Below are 22,017 nucleotides of genomic sequence, written 5' to 3'. Positions count from 1 at the left end.
ATTTGGAAAGGGCAAGGACTTTTTAACGCAAAACGGTGCTATTTTTTTTTTTTTTGGTTCAATATACTTCAATGGAGAAGCTGCAGAAAAGCATGTAATGTGTTTTTGCGGCAATTTGTGTTTTGTAATCTGCCCAACAACAAATTGGCCCAAAAAATGTTAAAAATGCAATATTTTTTTTTTTTTAAGGCTATTATCCGATTAATCGAAACAATAATCAGCCAACTAATCGATTATGAAAATAATCGTTAGTTGCAGCCCTAGTCATATTGATCCACTGACCCAATTCACCATATGCCCGTGTTCTCTGCATCCATGGCCAGGACACGATACAAGCAGATCTTGCGGTTCATGAATTTTAATGACAATGAACTCTGTCGTCCTTGGTGGAGTAACCCTGAATTTGATCAGCTCTACAAAATTAAACCCCTCCTATACCACTTCAACCAGCAGTTAGCAGCCTTGATTACTCCCGATCAAGTTGTCAGCATTAAGGAGTCCCCGATTACGTTTTCTGGCCGCTTGTCATTCAAACGGTATCTTCCCAGCAAGCATGCCAGATATGGGGTCAAGAAGTATAAGCTCTGTGACAGGGCAACAGGCTATACATATAGTTTTATGGCTTACGAGGGAAAATATAGTCACGTGGAGCCCGAGAACTGCCCAAACTACATAGGGATCGCTGGTAAGATTGTGCGGGACTAGGTGCCACCCTTATTCATAAAGGGGTACCACTTGTACGTGCCACTTTCTAGTCACTTGTTTGATCATGGAATTGGCGCATGTGGGACTGTGTGTGCTAATCGCTGGGGCTTACCCCAGCGGCTTAGTAGAGTCTCGTCTTAGGCTGGGGGAGAGAGCTTGCTTGAGGTGTAAAAATTTGCTCCCAGTGAAGTGGAGGGATAATAGTAATGTTTTTGTTCAGTCCTCCATTCACACAGATACGGCTGTCCGAATTCCAATGGCGAATGGTGTTGAGGAGAAACCCCTCTGTGCCCACGAATACCACCTAAATTTGGGAAGGGTGGCCCTCAATGGCCAGTTGTTGGCACCGTACCCAATTGCCCGTAAGGCCAGACGCTGGAACAAAAAAGTGTTTTTATACTCATTTCAATTGGCTCTGCTGAACGCTTATGTGCTATACAAGGCGTCATGACAAACTGGATTCTTACTTAAATTCCAGGAAGAGATCATCACAGCCCTTCCGTTTCCAGATGGTGCAGTGGCCTAACTTCACAATGCAAATGCAGCGAGCCGGCTGCATTAGAGATACTTCCTCAAAGGCCTCTGTGGTACCCCAGGCCAAAAAACAACCCAAAAAAGATGCGTCTGTAAGAAACGGGCATACAGGCATGACACCTGCTTTTATTGTCCCTCCTGTCTTAACTAACCTGGTCTCTGCATCGGTGAATGTTTCCAACGTTACCACACACTAGTTTAAATAAATTGCAACACCCACCATTTTAATCTGCAGGGCCTTTGCTTTAAAAAAAATATATAATGTTTGGGGATTCAAAGTAATTTTCTAGCAAAAAAATAAAAAATGTTCATGTAAACAAAAAAAAGTGTCAGAAAGGGCTTTGTCTTCTAGTGGTTAGAAGAGTGGGTGATGTGTGGCATAAGGTTCCAATTGAGTGCATAATATACCAGGACAGTTCAAAACACCCCTAAAGGACCCCTTTTTGGAAAGTAGACAACCCAAGCTATTTGCCGATAGGCATGTTGAGTCCATGGAATATTTTATATTTTGCCACAAGTTTTGGGAAAATTACAATTATTTTTTTTTTCATGAAGTTGTCACTACATTATATATTGCTCAAACATGCCATGGTTATATGTGAAATTACACCCCAAAATACATTCTGCTGCTTCTCCCGAGTACGGGAAAACTACATGTGTGGGACTTTTTTGGCAGTTTAGCCATGTACAGGACCCCGAAAACCAAGCACCTCCTGAGGTTTTCTAAGGGCATACATTTTTGATTTCACTCCTCACTACCTATCCCATGAAATGCCCAGATTGCAAAATTGGGTTCATTTGGGTTGGGGGTGGGGTTTTTTTGTGCTATCTGGGCATTTCATGGCTATTTTCTGGCATGTTAAGTCCATGGAATATATTTAAAATTTTGTCACAAGTTTTGGAAAATAACAATACATTTTTTATTTATTTTTCACAAAGTTGTCACTAAATTATATTTTGCTCAAACATGCCATGGGCATAGGTGAAATTACACCCCAAAATACATTCTGCCGCTTCTCCCGAGTACGGAGATACCACATGTGTAGGACTTTTTGGCAGCCAAGCCGCATACAGGACCCCTCACTACCTATCACAGAGGCCCGGAAATGTCAAGATAGCACGACCCCCCACCCCCATTTTTGAAAGTACACACACTAAGGTATTTGCTAAGGAGGCATGGCGAGTATTTTGCAGCTCTCATTTGTTTTTGAAAATGAAGAAAGAAAAAGGGAAATTTTCTTTTTTTTTTTCCATTTTAAAAACTTTGTGACAAAGAGTGAGATCTGCAAAATACTCAACATGCCTCTCAGCAAATAGCTTGGGGAATCTACTTTCCAAAGTGTGGTCATTTGGGGGGGGGGGGGGTTTGGGTGTTTATGTGCTATCAGGGCATTTCATGACCTCCGAAACTGACAGGTAGTGAGTGAAATCAAATATTTACGCCCTTAGAAATCCTGAAAGCAGCGATTGGTTTTCGGGGGCCTGTATGTGGCTAGAACTGCCAAAAAGTCCCACACATGTGGTATCCCCGTGCTCATGAGAAGCATCAGAATGTATTTTGGGGTGTAATTTCACATATGCCCATGACATGTTTGAGCAATATATAATTTCAGTGAAATTTTTTGTAATTTTTCAATCACTTGTGACAAAAAAATTAAATATTCAATGTGCTCAACAAGCCTCTCAGCAAATCTGCTATTTTAGCACCTCAAGAAATGAGATAGGCAGTCACAAAATAAAAGCTGCGTAAATTCCAGAAAATGTACCCTAGTTTGTAAAAGCTATAACTTTTGCGCAAACCAATAAATATACTTATTATTTTTTTTTAACCCAGACATGTGGCTGCATTTTTTTTATAACAAAAAGTAGAAAATATAATTTTTTTTTTTTGTTTATTTTGCAAAAAATAAAAACCGCAGAGGTGATCAAATACCACCAAAAGAAAGTTATATTTGTGGGAGAAAAAAAAAGGACGCAAATTTCGTTTGGGTACAGCATAGTATGACTGTGCAATTACCAGTTAAAAAAGCGCAGTGCCAAATTGTAAAACGTGCTCTGGTCAGAAAGCTGGTAAAACCTTCCAGGGCTGAAGGGGTTAAAGGATAAGTTCACCTTTTAACAAAAAATAATACATTCACATTTTTTTTGCAGTTATTATTTGTTTCTAGAACCTCTACAGAATTGCACCGGCGATCGGCGATTTGCTAGTTTCATGCAGGTCTCCTGCAAACCTGTCAGTATATCTGTGTGCCCATACATCATACGGGCAAGCAGATAAAATATGATCAGAAGACTCAATGAACTACAACAGTCTTTCACAACGCCTTAGTAGTTACTGTATTTATTGGCGTATAACACTCACTTTTTTACCCTGAAATAGAAAACTACAAGCTGACATCCGCAAAGATAAACTCGAAGTAGAGCTGCACGATTAATCATTAACCACTTGCTTACTGGGCACTTAAACCTCCCTCCTGCCCAGAACAATGTTCAGGTTTCAGCGCTGTCACACTTTCAATGAAAACTGTACAGTTATGCTTCACTGTACCCAAATTATTCATTACCCCCCCCCCCCCACAAATAGAGCTTTATTTTGGTGATATTTGATCACCTCTGGGTTTCTTATTTTTTGTTAAGATTGACATTTTTTAAAAAAAATAAATAAAAAATACATCTTCTTCATTGATGTACGCTGTTAAGGCTGCACTGATAGGCTTCATTGATGGGCACTGATAGGACGGCACTGAAGGGCATTGATAGGTGGCACCGATGAGCCATTGATTGGCACCACTGGTGGGCATTGATAGGTGGCATTCCTGGGAATTGATAGTTGCCACTGATATACACAGGTGGGCACTGGCAGGCGGTAGTGGTTGGCACAGCTGTCCCTCTTCATCTTCGGGACTGATGTCCCTTACACAGAAGGCGGTGATCGGCTTTTTTTTCTACTCGCGCTGTCGGCACATAAAAAAAAAAAAAAAGATTATGACCTTCTGTTTACCTCACATGATCAGTTGTCTTTGGCCGACAGCTGATCACGTGGTAAGGGGCCGGGATCGGCCCCTTACTCCGATCACCCGAGTCGTATTGATTCGGTGATCACAGCGCGTGCCCTGCAGGGGGCGCGCGGGGAGCGTGCAAAGGGGAGGATGTCTATTGATGGCCTCCAGGCCAGGGGTCAAGACCTGGGGAAAAAAGTGTGGGAACTCACACCCAAGATCCACTACCCCACCAAAAAAAAAAAATGATACGCTCATATGCAAAATTACTAAACTGCATGTTTCTTTTTTTTCTTTTCGATCCACTGTACCTTTGATCGAGGAAGTGACGGAATACCCACACACTACCCGATGAATCCATATACAGGAAGCGGCCAGTAACAAAGGATTACTAAGGTTCGCCTGCCCCTGACAGTGACTCGAGCTGGGCAGCTTAGTGAAGGATTGGCTCGGCTGCTCTAATCCTGCAAAGGGAACTGCGTTCCTGCTGTGAAAAAAGTGCAGGAACTCCGTTCCCACAGGACTTGAGCCCTGCTCCCGGCAATGTAGGTCCACACTGTAGCCATCATTTGGCTATAGTGCAGAATGGACAGGTTAAAGAATCGATTCTAATCCCTTTGTGATCTTAATAGAGCATTTCTCCGATTCAGTGCAGAGAGTTCTTTGCTCAGCTGACAGCTGTCAAAAGAAAGGGGGGGGGGGAAACACAGGTATCCCGACAAGATTTTCACACCATGGCATAAGCGGAGATAAAGAGAAAACACTTCGTCCTTTTAGATCAAAGGGATGAACTTCAGTGTATAAAGGAGGTCAGTTTAACCACTTAAAGACTAAGGGGCAGATCCACAAAGAAATTATGCCGGCGTATCTATTGATACGCCGCGTAATTTCAAAGTTCCCGTGTTGTATCTTTGTTTTGTATCCACAAAACAAGATACGACAGAATGAGGGATCGATCCGACAGGCGTACGTCTTAGTACGCCGTCGGATCGTAGGTGTATATTTACACTGGCCGCTAGGTGGCGTTTCCGTCGAATTCTGCGTCGAGTATGCAAATTAGCTAGATACGGCGACCAACGAACGTACGTCCGGGCGGCGCATTTTTTTACGCCGTTTGCATTCGGCTTTTTCCGGCGTATAGTTAAAGCTGCTATATGGTGGCGTACTGAATGTTAAGTATGGCTGTCGTTCCCACGCCGAAATATGAATTTTTTACGTCGTTTGCGCAAGTCGTTTGCGAATAGGGATTTGCGTAGAATGACGTCACCGCCGTAAGCATTGGCTTGTTCCGGTTTAATTTCGAGCATCGAAACGGTCACGACGTATTTACATAAAACACGCCCCCATCACATCGATTTGAATTGCGCGCCCTTACGCCGCCAAAGATACACTACGCCGCCGTAACTTACGGCGCGCATTCTTTGAGGATTCGAAAAAAAAAAGTAAGTTACGGCGGCGTAGTGTATCTTGGATACGCTACGCCCGGCGGAAATATGCGCCGCTGTACATGGATCTGCCCCTAAACCTTTTTTGACACTTGTTGTTTACACATTAGAAATTTACTTAGAACCCCCAAACATTATAATATATATATATATATATATATATATATATATAGCAGAGACCCTAGAGAATAAAATGGTGATTGTTGCAATATTTTATGTCAAACTGTATTTGCGCAGTGGTCTTTCAAACGCAATTTTATTGGAGAAAAAAAAATGTACTTAAAAACTAAACAGTAAATTTAGCCCAATTTTTGTGTATAATGTGAAAGATGATGTTACACCGCCCGAATCGTGATCTTTATTTGAAGCAAAAAAAATAAATTGTGATTCTCATTTTGGCCAGAATCGTGCAGCTTCACACAATGCAAGTATGCATATCTCATATTTAATAGACCCCCGGGGAAAGCTGAAAACCACTGTAGTAGTCAAGTGCTACAACAATAGCAGCTGCAATCATCTGGGGGCTGCTCAGGTTCTATATTAGTGGCTGCCCCAGTGAACACTGACCACAGAGGGTCGCTCACTTTTTACCACCATTCATAAAACACCTTGTTTTATTTTCACGGAAAACCAGGCCTTTTCTGATTGGATGGGGTGAAAAACCTGATGTTATTGTCCCTCTTTTTTACAATGTCTGATCGGAGAAACCCTTGTTTTAACCATGCTACCTCCAGAATGTTTTACCTTCTTTGTGACAATGGCATTTTTTGTTTTTCAGCACTGTGCTACTTTAACTGGCACTTGCTTGGTCGTGCAACACTGTACCCAAATTAAATGTTTATCATATTTTTCCACACAAATAGAGCTTTATTTGGTGGTATTCGAGTATCACTGAGGTCTTACGTTTTTGCGATATAAATGAAAATACTGAGAATTTGAGGGGGAAAAAAAATATGTTTTTCTTAGTTTGTTATAAAATTTTGCTCATAGATTTAGGCCAAAATCTATTCTGCTACATTTCTTTGGTAAACAATAACCCAAATCTGTGTATATAATTTAGTTTGTATGAATGTTATACAGTCTACAAACTATGGTATATATATTGGAAAATTTACTAATCCTCCTAGAATCTATGGGGGCTTTGGGATCCCGAATTTGGAGCAATTACTACACGGCAGCCCAAATCACACTGCTGACTTTTTTCGTTAAGCGATTTGCTGCTGGTCTGCTCTTGTATGGCTCCCTCTGTCTTCTAGACCCAAATTCCTTAATTCCGATTTTGGCACACTCTCTAAAGATATAGGACTCCTGCAAATACTCAGCGGGTTTAATGCCCCCCCCCCACTTACCCCTCCCCTTAAGTTGCTTGACTGCTGTTTGTTTCCACCGGGCGTATGGGGCAAGAACATATTCGCATGGTGGATTTTCCTTGGCTCTGAGACCGTACACTCTATGCTGGTTCAGGACAGGTTCACACTGCTATGACACGACACTTGTACTACTTTGGATCTGACTTTGCCCTGCAACTTGAAGTCACAGACGCTTCCGACTTCAATGAACAGGGATCCGACATGGATCACCGCCAATACCAGGCACTGTGTCTGGTATGAATCTTGAGGGGGAACTCCACGTCAAATGTTAAATAAATAAACCGGCATGGGTTCCCCACTTGGTCTGGTATGGATTTTAAGGGGAACCCCCTACGCCAAAAAAAACGGCGTGGGGGTCCCCCCAAATCCATACCAGACCCTTATCCGGGCACGCAGCCTGGCTTATAAGGAAAGGGGATGGGGACGAGCGAGCGCCCCCTACCCCCTCCTGAAACGTACCAGACCGCATGCCCTCAAGATCATCAGAGCACAAGTCGTATGCCACAGTCGGATCATGCAAGACAGCGTTCCAACTTTAGTGATATTCAATGGGCTGAAGTAGGATCAAAGTCAGACCAAAGTAGTGCAGGAAACATTTAAAAGTCAGACCGACATGTGTCGGACCAGTTTAGACGGATCCCATAGGGAAACATTGATTTTCACACGTCATGCGACACAAGCTCCCAATGTCGGAGTGTTTGTCGCACCAGTGTGAACCCGAACTAAGGGCTGGCAAACATTTGCACAATTTCATAATAATCATAATATCCCCTCAGGTGAACTTATTACGAACTTCTGGTGCAGAATCTTGCACCCCCAAAGACTTTCGCAAGCTTTGAGCCATTTTGTAAGTCAGCTGCTGCTACAAAGGGTACCTTGTCCTTGATTTATGCATCCATCCAGGGCAATATCTCTGAAATCCTACCTCCTTTATTGAGCTCAGTGGGAGCAACAGCTGCAAGAGACGCTGCCACTCGAAGATTGGATGCCAATCTGGCAGGCTGTCTCCAAATGTTCTTGGAACATACAAGCTTTGAAGAACTCATATAAAAGTCCTTTCTCGCTTGTACTTTACCCCAGCGTGCATAGTCAATTATGTTTCTAGTTACAATCCTTCATGTTTTCAGGGGTTGTGGGGCCAAGGGGACTAGGTTTCATATACGGTGGTCTTGCCCATGGCTTATGTATATGAACATTAGGGCCAAAACTACTAATCGATTAATCGACAACTATTTTCATAATCGCTTAATCGCCCAGTAACATAATGGGGTTTAAAAAATTAATAAATAGCCCTTTATAGTACAAAAAGAGCAAATCGCTACTGTAAATATTACTTTCACTGTCCCACAGTACAAAATAAACCCCTTACAGTAGCGATTATTTGCTCTTTTTGTACTAATTTTTGTTTTTTTTAACCCCATTATGTTACTAAACATCTCAGGCCTGGGTCACATCTCTGTTTTTTGGTGCTTTTTTCAGAAACACACTACAGTTCATTTATATGGTTTCCTATGGGACACATTCTCATCCATGATTTTTTCAGCTGCTGCATATTTGGAAAGGGTCAAGGACTTTTTTTAATGCAAAACTATGTTATTTCGTTTGTTTTTTTTGGTTCAATATACTTTAATTGAGAAGCTGCAGAAAAACATAAATGTGTTTTTGCAGCAATTTTGTGTTTTTTAATCTGCCAAACAAAATTGGCCAAAAAATATGTAAAAATGCAAATCGCTGTGTTTTAAGGTTATTAACCGATTAATCGAAACAATAATCGGCCAACTAATCGATTATAAAAATAATCTTTAGTTGCAACCCTAATGAACATGATCAATTCTGTCACACAATTCAACCTGTGGGAAAACCAAGGGGAAGCTCTTCTCCATAGAATGCTCAAAGTTGTTCCGTGATGTCCCTGAGCGCGAATTACATTTTTCTTTATGGCAATGAAGCAGACTATAGCATGTGCGTGGAAATCACCATCTCTCCATTTTAAGAAAGTTAAATCTAGAATTCAAGGTTTCTTCATTAACGAAAAATGTAATGGCGGTAGTGGAAAACAAACATTATAAATTCCTCTTCAGTATGGCAGCCCTGGCTTGACTATCAGCCAGTTTTCCGGTGAACTTATTACGAACCTCTGGTGCAGAATATTGCATCCCCGAAGAAGTACCATATCACACTTATGACCCTGGCTGCTCACAGCGGCTGGGTACCGATCACCATGATCTGCTGTGTCCACCTAGTGCACGTGTGCTAGGCGACATAACAGTACATCGCCTAGCTTGGCTATGCAGTCCGTCCGAGGTAAATGTACTGTGGGCGGGCAAGAAGAATGTATTTGAAAAATTACAAGGTGTTTTATGAATGGCAACAGTGCCGAGCAAGCGACCCCCTGTGGTCAGTGTGACAGCCACTAGTATAAAACCTTAGCAGGACATGGAAGATTGCGGCCATTATTGTAATAGCGTTGACCACAGTGATTTCAAGCTTTCCAGCAGATTAATCAGATATAAAAAATGCATACTTACATTGTGCCAAGCTGAACCAATGTACTTATGCAAAACAGATCATTTCTGAGGAACAACTTAAAAAAAAAAAAAACACACACACATTTTGCTTTTCCATTAGACTGGATGGCTTGTTTAGTTATTCAGTGTATTACTGCTTACATAATTCAATGTAAATTTCCTTGTTTATACCCAACACAGGGTTTTGATCAGAAAAAAACCATATAGCTATATGTTACATAGCACTAAACTGGGTGTTTTAGCAGTATTTTTCAAAGCCTCTAAAAAGCCATTACATCAAATGGCAACTATTTAAGAAGACCATTTATACCTACAGTAAGTAAAGTAAAAAAAAAAAACTTCATATAAAGAAGTATATACAGGGCAGCGTATTCACAAAGCCACATTCTGAAGTCATTTCAAAAGATTACCTTTTCTTTGGCTTCTTGGATTTAGTTTTCTCCTTCTTTTTCTTCAGCTTCTTCTTATTCACATCTACCTCCTCTGTTAAAATGAAAAGCGGGCATATGAAATCAGAACATTTGATCACTATGGATAAACAGCAAAGCCATTTGAAGCACCATATTATCTCAGCAGTACACATTTGGCTTCCTTTATTCTGCACTAAAAGTTCAAAGGGAAATTTCATGGAGTTATTAAAAAAAAATAAAGAGAAGGAGGAAATTCACAAAAAAGGGAACAAAAACAAGAAAAAATCATTGGATTCAGCCTCAAGCAAACCTGTATTTAGAAACAAACCGTTAAAATGACCCTGTGCATTTCTAATCCCCAGTATCTGGAGGGGGCGATTACAGTCATTATACTATACTGCTCATGCTCAGCTGTGTCCTGGAAACCTCTCAATGTTTGTTAGCCACTTCCAGGTTTGCAGAATGTATCACATCCTACAAAGCAATGCAAATGTATCAGTAAACTGACAGAAACCAGGCTGCTTCATAGGAAATGTTTGACAGCCAAGATATACACGGAGCATATTTGGTCCACCATCCATTTGTATAGTAACAAGTTGCCCCTGATATCTGCCATTTCTTCACTATAATTATTTCCTATTTAAATGTGGTCCCTGCATTAGTATTCTCTTTTCAGACTAAGCACAGGAGCACCCTGGAAGAAGAGAATCGAGGCTGCTCTGTGCAAACCCCTTGCACAGAGCAGGCAAGTATGACATGTTTGTGTTTAACCACTTAAGCCCCGGACCAATATGCAGCCTAAAGACCCAAGGTGTTTTTACAGTTCGGGACTGCGTCGCTTTAACAGACAATTGCGCGGTCGTGCGACGTGGCTCCCAAACAAAATTGGCGTCCTTTTTTCCCCACAAATAGAGCTTTCTTTTGGTGGTATTTGATCACATCTGCGGTTTTTAGTTTTTGCGCTATAAACAAAAATAGAGCGACAATTTTGAAAAAAAAGCAATATTTTTTACTTTTTGCTGTAATAAATATCCCCCAAAAACATATATAAAAACATTTTTTTTCCTCAGTTTAGGCCGATACGTATTCTTCTACCTATTTTTAGTAAAAAAAATCGCAATAAGCGTTTATCGATTGGTTTGCGCAAAATTTATAGTGTTTACAAAATAGGGGATAGTTTTATTGCATTTTTATTTTTTTTTTACTACTAATGGCGGCGATCAGCAATTTTTTTCGTGACTGCGACATTATGGCGGACACTTCGGACAATTTTGACACATTTTTGGGACCATTGTCATTTTCACAGCAAAAAATGCATTTAAATTGCATTCTTTATTGTGAAAATGACAGTTGCAGTTTGGGAGTTAACCACAGGTGGCGCTGTAGGAGTTAGGGTGCACCTAGTATGTGTTTACAACTGTTTGGGGGTGTGGCTGTAGGAATGACGTCATCGATCGTGTCTTCCCTATAAAGGGAATGACGCGATCGATGCGCCGCCATAGTGAAGGACGGGGAAGCCGTGTTTACACACGGCTCTCCTCGTTCTTCAGCTCCGGGGAGCGATCGCGACGGAGCGGCTATAAACAAATAGCCGCGCCGTGGTCCCGGATCGCTCCCCGAGCGGACCCGACCTCCGCATGTAGCGGGGGGGGTCCCGATCGGACCCCCCACCTGCTAATAGGCGAGGACGTACGTGTACGCCCATGTGCCTGTACGTGCCATATTGTGGACGTATATGTACATGCGGGGGTCGGGAAGTGGTTAAGATATATAAGTGTAGCGCTTAAAGTGATATGTTAAATATCAAAATACCATGATATATATGATAAATTTACACAGAAATGAATAAATGTGAAACAAAAATAAACAGTTTGTGCAACCCTTTGGGAAGAGGGTAATACCAATAAATGAATAATGTAATATACTTGATGTGATATCCAGTGAAATCAAAGTCCAACAAAACTTAGTGTTCAAAATAATTAATAGTATTGAAGTTCATTATTTCCACATTTCATCCAAGTGAGTGAGAAAAAATGAAGAAAATGCGTGACTTGTAGAGCGATAAAATCCCACCACCGGTAAAAGTGCAGGCTTACCAGAACTTATTGACCCCTAGTGGCGTATGCCAAGAGAGGTCAATCAAGGCTTATTATGACGGATGTCAAAACATGATCCTTAGCCAGGAATTGTAGACCCAATTGGATGATGTATCCGTAGATGGAATAGATCCCCAGAGACAGACTGGAACCTGCACTGGTATAGGGCTCTCACAGCCAATTGGTTCAGTAAAATGGCGGTGCATAAGAAAGAGAAAAGAGAGGTGGCCACATAGCGTAACTCCGTATGGTAAAAAATAGCGAGTTTATTCACAGCTGACAAACTTACATTAGGCTGTTGTAAAGATTTCTTGCATGCAAAAATGGGGCGACAGTGGAGTCCTCCCGACGCGTTTCGTGGTCAAAAGCACATCGTCTGGGGTGACCCTCCACTGCAGCCCACTCCAATATATATACAGTTCATGTAACCATAGCCAATCAAGTAAAGATCTGACTCACCCTCAGCACTTAGCATTAACATGCAGCTGTTCACCTATCCAAGATGGCGCTGCAGCTTGCACTCCAAGCCTCCATATGAAAACTTGTCAGTGAGAACAGGAAGTTGATATAGTGAAAAGTATTTTGGCAATTAGTGTAAGGAAACATGTAAAGATGATCCCAATGGCGATGAATGGTCAAATTGTTAGAATCTTTATGATATATAATCTGACTGTGGAGTTAAATAAAAAGTTCTGAACCGCTGCGATCAATAGCTGGGGAATGAGCGTGCGCAGTATCCAAGCCTCGTTTCTATGAGGCAAGGCAAGGAAAACAGCCTGTATATGACGATCGTGGCTGATGAGATGTCACCGCGCGTGCGCGGCAACCAAGCCTCGCTCTCGCGGTAACAAGCCTCGCTCTCATAGTACCCACGTCTCACTCAGAAGGCTAGAACGTGGTGATTACATGCACGTTCACAGGCTGGAAAGCGCGCGCGTGCGGGCCAAGCCTCTCTCTGGAGGGGCATGGTCACTGAATTCCGGAAGCGCACGTGCGTGTAGATCGGAACGTATTGTACAAGGGGCCGCGCTGATATAGACCTAGAGAGGCTCACATATACAGGAAAAGCTGTCCAATATCATTAAGCACTGTGACACCTATCTGTTCATGATGAACCATGAACTGGTCCAAAAAGGCTGCCCCAAAAGATGAGTGTATTACAATTGCAAAGCCAATGTAAAATAAAAAATTGAATATAAATATCAGTATGGCACTACTTATAATGCCAATAATAAAAATTTAAAAACATTATTTAATATAAAAGTGTCATATTACAAACCGGAAAGGTATTTATTAACGTGGACACCAAATCAAAAACAATATATATGAGTGTTATAAGACCCATGTATAATATTTAAAATAAACTGAGAAAATTTTATAAAAAATAAATAAAAAATGCAAAAGTGTCACTGAATGACTAATCTAATGCGATAAAATGACATGCATACAATGTGCCTATACACCCTCATATATTGAGATTATTGCCTCATGTTTGATGTGAGCCAGGTCGTCACTTGTAATGACCTACATAACATCAATATTAATAATAATACCAAATGATAAAAATAGAGCATTGAGCGCATATATGGTCATTAAATACAATATGTAAAGTTTCCAAAGACCCAGAATATATGAAAAAACAATATACAAAAAGTGAAAGGGAATGAATGCTCATGACATATTAATAAAGGAATTTATGTCCCATTCAACATTCATTCCAAACGGGACATATGTCTGGAGCTCATATATCCAGAAAGTTTCCAAGCGTGAAACACCCCTCGTCATGGCTCCACCTCTCCATGGGGGGGTATATTTGTCTATAATAACAAATTGTGTTCCCTTGGGGTTTCTCTGATGGAATTCTCTGTAATGTCGGGGGACTGGATGTTTAGTGTCCCCACCTATTATGAGTGCAATATGTTCACCCACTCTAATGGAGAAGGTGCGGATGGTCCGGCCGACATATTGTTTACCACAAGGACACGTTAATAAATATACAATGTACTTGGTCGCACATGTACAAAAGGTCTTTATACTGTACTTCTTATTGGTGATGTTAGAAGAGAATTCCAGAATTTTTTTTGTAGTTAGAGCATTGTGTTGACACACCTTACATTTCCTGCAAGGGAAAAATCCCACTAAGTTGTGGAAGAAGGAGCTCTTAACTGGAGGGTTAATTATGTTGGGAGCAATTTTGCTCTGTAAGGAGGGTACTCCCCTAAAAACCACTCTTGCCTGTTCGGGTAATAATGGACCTAGAATTCTATCTCCTCTGAGTATGTTCCAATGTTTATTAAAAATACTCTTAATTTGTTTGTACTGAGTAGAGTAGGTGGTCAGCATTGAGAATTTGAAACCCTCGTCTATAGGACGTTTGGTTTTAACAGATATTAGTGAATTCCTACTTAATGAAAGGACTCTTTGTAGTTCTGAGTCTACATCACTAGAGAGGTACCCTTTCTCGAGGAACCTAGTTTTAAGAATCTCTGCTTGAGCAAGATAGGTGTTATCATCTGTACAATTCCGACGAAGTCTCAGGAATTGGCTGCGAGGGACCGACCGAAGCCAAGATGGATGATGGCAACTCCCCATGGGGATATATCCATTACGGTCGGTCGGTTTGAAGTATGTTTGAAAATGAAACTTCTTATCGACTATGGTTATCTCCAGATCCAAGAAATGAATCTTGGTTGGACTAAACTCATATGTTAAAGTGATACCTCTATCATTGTTGTTTAAAGAGTCAAAAAATGACTCTAAAGACTCTGGGCTCCCATACCATAAGAGGAGGATATCGTCTATGTATCTTGCCCATAGGCCCAAGAACGGGACTGTCTGGGCATAGACGACATCCTCCTCCCATTTGGCCATGAAAAGATTCGCAACGCTTGGTGCGAATTTGGCGCCCATCGCCACTCCCCTTAGTTGTAAAAAGTAGCGTCGATCGAACCAGAAATAGCTATGTTTGGTGGCGAAGTCCAAAAGTTCAATTAAGTAATCACTTTGAAATGAAGCAAGAGTTACCTCACTGTTTAGAAAATGTTTTACTGCTTGTATGCCCAGATGATGTGGGATGCAAGTATATAATGAGGCGACATCAGCAGTGACCATAATGCAACCTTCTTGTATCTCCAGTCCTTCTAACAGGCGAATAGTGTCGCCCGTGTCCTTAACGTATGATGGAGTTCGTTTGACCAAGGGCTGGAGATAGAAGTCTATATACCGACCTATACGTGAGGTGACGGAATCAATGCCACTCACGATAGGTCGGCCTGGTGGTTGTGTAGGGTGTTTATGAATTTTAGGCAAATAGTATATTGTCGGAATTCTGGGTACTTTGGGAACTAAATATAATTTTTCTTTTTTGTTGAGAATCTTAAGATCAAATCCTTTATTAACAAGAACTTGTAACTGTTTTTTGTATATGGCAGTGGGATTACTGGGAATTTCTTGGTAGGTCCCAGGTTCACTGAGAATACGATTCATTTCTTGTTCGTATTGTGACTTATCTAAAACGACTATCCCTCCGCCCTTATCAGCCGGCCGAATGATCAAATCCTTGTTGTCACACAAGGAACGAACACCTTGGCTACATAGTGGCTGCGAGAAATGTCGCTTTTCTTTTAATTGAGACAGGTCTTTAAGAACTAGCTCTTTAAAGATTTTAACAGCAGGAGCCACAGCAACGGAGGGATTAAACAGAGACGGGTTTGAAAGTCCTGAATGAACAGTTCCCGAAGTCGCTGCCCTGCTATCTGTTGAGAATGTATTTGAAACCATATAACGCTGGATATTGATTTTACGTATAAATTTCTGCACGTCTATAAACGTGCCAAATTTATTTAATGGTTTGGAGGGAGAAAACTTGAGGCCTTTGTCTAACACGGACTGTTCTGCCACAGTCAGTGTTTTAGAACTCAAGTTGAATACTCCTTGGCCAATTATGTTCTCCTTCTCTTTTCTCTTCTGTATACGCCTTCCTGCTCTGCATCCTCTCTTTGGTTTGGACCTTTGGAATACCAAGGACGGTCTCCGCGAAAACCCTGTTCACCATGGGCATTAGTATCGCGGGGACCGTAGCGGTGAGGTGATTCCTCATAACCACCGCGTGTTTGTTGTTGTACGTAATCTCTATGGTCTCTGAGAGGAGAGAATCTGTTATGAACAGGTACTGCAGGTGAATTATAATATGATTGATGGAGATGACGGTCATCATATTGTTCTCTATATGGAGCTGGGGATGCCCATCTGGAATGACCCCTCTGATCACGAGATAAACGTGATCCAGAGTGATGAGAATTACCTCTAATGTGCCCCTTCCCCCCACGTTTACCCCTGTTGTTAGCCCTTCCTCTGGCGGGGTAGTTTGACGTGCGGGGACTTTGGTATTGTAACCTTTGAGGCATTGGAGGCAATACTTGGGTTGGCAAAACATTCAATGGGGGTAAAGGATTGGCGCCAAATTGAGATGCCAAGCTTGTAGTACCACCTATAGGTGTTGGTGGCACCGCTGGACCTACATTGACAGCTGGAGCGGTATCCATTGAGTTGGTAGATGTGAGTGTTTTCTGCCACCCAAAAACTGTGTTTGATTTATAATCACCCACGTCTCTGGCGTATTTCTTATGTTTTTTTATTCTCTGGTCCTTGTCCTCCTTCTCAAGATGACTCTGTAGATTGGAGGACAGGGAATTATATTCCAGAGAGTTCTTATGTGACATAAGTTTCTCCTTAAGTACCTTGATTTCTTTGTCTAACACAAGTAATCTATTCCTCCAGACATATGTCCCGTTTGGAATGAATGTTGAATGGGACATAAATTCCTTTATTAATATGTCATGAGCATTCATTCCCTTTCACTTTTTGTATATTGTTTTTTCATATATTCTGGGTCTTTGGAAACTTTACATATTGTATTTAATGACCATATATGCGCTCAATGCTCTATTTTTATCATTTGGTATTATTATTAATATTGATGTTATGTAGGTCATTACAAGTGACGATCTGGCTCACATCAAACATGAGGCAATAATCTCAATATATGAGGGTGTATAGGCACATTGTATGCATGTCATTTTATCGCATTAGATTAGTCATTCAGTGACACTTTTGCATTTTTTATTTATTTTTTATAAAATTTTCTCAGTTTATTTTAAATATTATACATGGGTCTTATAACACTCATATATATTGTTTTTGATTTGGTGTCCACGTTAATAAATACCTTTCCGGTTTGTAATATGACACTTTTATATTAAATAATGTTTTTAAATTTTTATTATTGGCATTATAAGTAGTGCCATACTGATATTTATATTCAATTTTTTATTTTACATTGGCTTTGCAATTGTAATACACTCATCTTTTGGGGCAGCCTTTTTGGACCAGTTCATGGTTCATCATGAACAGATAGGTGTCACAGTGCTTAATGATATTGGACAGCTTTTCCTGTATATGTGAGCCTCTCTAGGTCTATATCAGCGCGGCCCCTTGTACAATACGTTCCGATCTACACGCACGTGCGCTTCCGGAATTCAGTGACCATGCCCCTCCAGAGAGAGGCTTGGCCCGCACGCGCGCGCTTTCCAGCCTGTGAACGTGCATGTAATCACCACGTTCTAGCCTTCTGAGTGAGACGTGGGTACTATGAGAGCGAGGCTTGGTTACCGCGAGAGCGAGGCTTGGTTGCCGCGCACGCGCGGTGACATCTCATCAGCCACGATCGTCATATACAGGCTGTTTTCCTTGCCTTGCCTCATAGAAACGAGGCTTGGATACTGCGCACGCTCATTCCCCAGCTATTGATCGCAGCGGTTCAGAACTTTTTATTTAACTCCACAGTCAGATTATATATCATAAAGATTCTAACAATTTGACCATTCATCGCCATTGGGATCATCTTTACATGTTTCCTTACACTAATTGCCAAAATACTTTTCACTATATCAACTTCCTGTTCTCACTGACAAGTTTTCATATGGAGGCTTGGAGTGCAAGCTGCAGCGCCATCTTGGATAGGTGAACAGCTGCATGTTAATGCTAAGTGCTGAGGGTGAGTCAGATCTTTACTTGATTGGCTATGGTTACATGAACTGTATATATATTGGAGTGGGCTGCAGTGGAGGGTCACCCCAGACGATGTGCTTTTGACCACGAAACGCGTCGGGAGGACTCCACTGTCGCCCCATTTTTGCATGCAAGAAATCTTTACAACAGCCTAATGTAAGTTTGTCAGCTGTGAATAAACTCGCTATTTTTTACCATACGGAGTTACGCTATGTGGCCACCTCTCTTTTCTCTTTCTTATGCACCGCCATTTTACTGAACCAATTGGCTGTGAGAGCCCTATACCAGTGCAGGTTCCAGTCTGTCTCTGGGGATCTATTCCATCTACGGATACATCATCCAATTGGGTCTACAATTCCTGGCTAAGGATCGTGTTTTGACATCCGTCATAATAAGCCTTGATTGACCTCTCTTGGCATACGCCACTAGGGGTCAATAAGTTCTGGTAAGCCTGCACTTTTACCGGTGGTGGGATTTTATCGCTCTACAAGTCACGCATTTTCTTCATTTTTTCTCACTCACTTGGATGAAATGTGGAAATAATGAACTTCAATACTATTAATTATTTTGAACACTAAGTTTTGTTGGACTTTGATTTCACTGGATATCACATCAAGTATATTACATTATTCATTTATTGGTATTACCCTCTTCCCAAAGGGTTGCACAAACTGTTTATTTTTGTTTCACATTTATTCATTTCTGTGTAAATTTTATCATATATATCATGGTATTTTGATATTTAACATATCACTTTAAGCGCTACACTTATATATCTTTTTTGTCACTTTTGCTTTTTTGAATAAGCTGTGTTAGCAGCTACCATTATTGCACTATAGGCAGCGCAGGGTATTCACTTTTCTTTGGGAAGTGGTTAAGGACCGCCTCACGCCAATATACGTTGGCAGAATGGCACGGCTGGGCACAAGCACGTACAGGTACGTTGCCCTTTAAGTGCCCAGCCGCGGTCACGCGCGGCCTGCGTTGCGCTCGCGACCCGGTCCAAAGCTCCGCGCCTACGGACCCGATCGCCGCCGGTGTCCCGCGATCGGGTCACAGGAGCTGAAGAACGGGGAGAGGCGAGTGTAAACACACCTTCCCCGTTCTTCTCTGTGGCAATGTCAGTGATTGTCTGTTCCCTGTCATAGGGAACGACGATCAGTGACGTCACACATCCAGCCACGCCCACTACAGTAAGAAACACACAATAGGACAACCCCTTTACTGCCATTGTCATTTTCAAAGTAATCAGTGCATTTTTATAGCACTTTTCGCTGTGAAAATGACAATGGTCCCCAAAATGTGTCAAAAGTGTCTAATGTGTCCGCCATAATGTCACAGTCACAAAAAAAATTGCTGTAGAAGAATACGTATCGACCTAAACTGAAGAAAAAAAAATGCATTTTTTTTTTAAATTGTCGCTCTATTTTTGTTTATAGAGCAAAAAAAAAAAAAAAAAAAAAAAAAACACAGAGGTGATCAAATACCACCAAAATAAAGCTCTATTTGTGGGAAAAAAAGGACGCCAATTTTGTTTGGGAGCCACGTCGCACGACCGCACAATTTTCAGTTAAAGTGACACAGTGCCGAATCGCAAAAAGGGGCCTGGTCCTTAACCTGCATAATGGTCCGGGTCTTAAGCGGTTAAAAAAAAAAACTTTTACATTCAATTTTTAACTTTTACATTTTGATTTTTTTATGCAACTATTTAGGCACCGTTAGGGAGTTGTTGCATGCTTAGCTACATATTATTTACAATGGTACAGAACAATATCATCCATTTACATCAGACATGTCAAACTGGTGTTTTCTGGTCCACATGCGCTTCTGTATTTAATTTTGATGAGTAACCCTTTTGTGCCCAGAGCTCACCGATGTCCAAATTCTCAGGTAAAGTTTAGTATTACAAATAATAAAGTGCAGCGCTAAGTTTTGCATGGGGTAACTGTATGCATGAATAACATTATATGCAACAGTACAGTAAATGTGCAATGTGACCCGAGACATAAATGATATATGTCAAATGAAGTGCAACTGTGTAGTGCAATAAAGTAAAGTAAACAATACTATATATGATCAAAAAAATAGCAAAATTGTGTAGTTCTATGCGACTATGTATAGTAAAACCAGAACCGCATACAGAATACAAAACGTGCTAAAGTGCTATACAAGTACAAAAAACATGTATTGATATTGAAAGGTCATATACTGCTGGAATCCAATAAAGTGACTTCAAGTGCAATGTGGAACGTAGATGAAATGCTTGACACCTGTGATACCTCTCACCTCATTAGGATAAAAGGCTTACCAGAAAGCCTGCACTGACAAAGTACTCTGACATTCCCCTCAACAGAGATCCATGGACATCAGATGGAAGCCCAATGGTATAAACAGCAGGAAGTGATGATATGTTAAAAAAAAAAAAAAATTCCAATGGTGTAGAAAGTCTTCCTAAGGCGTTTTATTAATAAAAAGGAGGAGTTGCAATACATAAACTCCAAAGCAGGTGTAAAAACACAGCAGTATTCCTTGGAAGGAAAAAAAGGTATACAAATCCATTCGTATCAAATGGCGCATGAGAAGAACGTGTAAAAGTAGCGTCCTGACGATCCTTACATGATTGAAATGCACTATATCAACGCGACTGACTGAGGGTGTCCAAAAATTTCCTCGCCCCCTTATGACCATCAGTTTGGTGGTAAGCAGTGCGGTGTGTACCAAGATGGCCGACACCTTTTTCTGACTAAAGCCTTGCCACTCATTTTCAAATGTAACATGAAAACAGTATCACAGATTTACAATACTGTATTCTACTATATAGGCTGACATTACTGCTAAAACAAGTGCGAAATTCCAGACTTGCCTGGGTGTAACAAGATCAGGGTGTAACAAGATGTCCGCTGCTGCCTTCATGTTCTGTCAGAATATGAAACCTTATTGGATGCATAGAGGCCATGCGCAGTAAGCAATTTTTCTGCCATTACACCCCAATAGAATTTCAGTTTAGGTCGCCTAAATACATTCCAGATGTATCAAAAAAAAAAAGGCATGCAGGTTTTCTTTGCTAAGCAGCCACAGGCAGGGTAGACACAGTGGTCTCTAGGTAGTGTTCTGACAAGCCCCCTTCCAAGTCAGACCTACAGCTTTCTAATTAGGAAAGCACATTTCCTGGCTGACTGAAGAATTCTACGTTTGACTTGGCCAGACATCTGCAGACATGTCAAGAACCATGAATCAGACAAACAGAAGTACAGTAAGGCCCCTTCCAGATGAGGCAGATCCGTTTCAGCGGAGTCTGCCGGCTCAGAAGGAGATCACTCCGTCGATCTCCACTGAGCCGGCGGATGACAGGTCTGTCTCTGCTCACTGAGCGGGGAGGGGCCTGTCGAGTGCCGCTGATTCCTATGAAGCGAAGTGATCGGACAAAAACATGTTCTTTTTCATTAGATCTGATCCAATCCGATCGCCATACGTCTGATTTTAGCGGATCGAATGTCTACGGACATGATCACCGCTGACATCCTGAATGGACATCCTGAACCGAGACTCCTTGTAAGGTCTATGGAGCGATGGATGTCAGCGGACTTGGTCACCGCTCCATAGACCTGCATGGAGTGTCTGTTCAGGTCTGCCTAAAAAACCTGAACAGTTCGCCCGTGTGAAAGGGGCCTAAAAAAAATATATATCACACTGTTTAATAATAATAATGGCAAAAGGTAAACAGAGCAAACGTGGTCAAAACATAACCAGAGTTCGGTAACCGGAACGGATAGTCGGACAAGGAATACAGGAGAGCATCGCTTAATATGCTGACCAGACGAAAGAAGAGAGGATCTGAACTGAGCAGCTTTACCACTTAAG

General features: G+C 41.4%; 1 protein-coding gene across 2 annotated transcripts in view; it reads right to left on the bottom strand.

Annotated features, from left to right (window-relative positions):
• Positions 1-22,017, bottom strand: part of SREK1IP1 (SREK1 interacting protein 1) — a 94,406-nt gene that overhangs the window by 9,950 nt on the left and 62,439 nt on the right. The window contains exon 4 of one of the 2 annotated variants that reach the window (XM_040340270.1): positions 9,992-10,064. The exons of the other annotated variant lie outside the window; for it this stretch is intronic. Within the exon in view, the coding sequence (XP_040196204.1) occupies positions 9,992-10,064 (73 nt within the window). The remainder of the gene's footprint in view (positions 1-9,991; positions 10,065-22,017) is intronic. 2 annotated transcript variants of the gene reach the window in all.

Source organism: Rana temporaria, chromosome 1, assembly GCF_905171775.1.
Source record: "Rana temporaria chromosome 1, aRanTem1.1, whole genome shotgun sequence".
Taxonomy (NCBI): Eukaryota; Metazoa; Chordata; class Amphibia; order Anura; family Ranidae; genus Rana; species Rana temporaria.
This window is presented reverse-complemented; position numbering and strand designations above follow the sequence as displayed.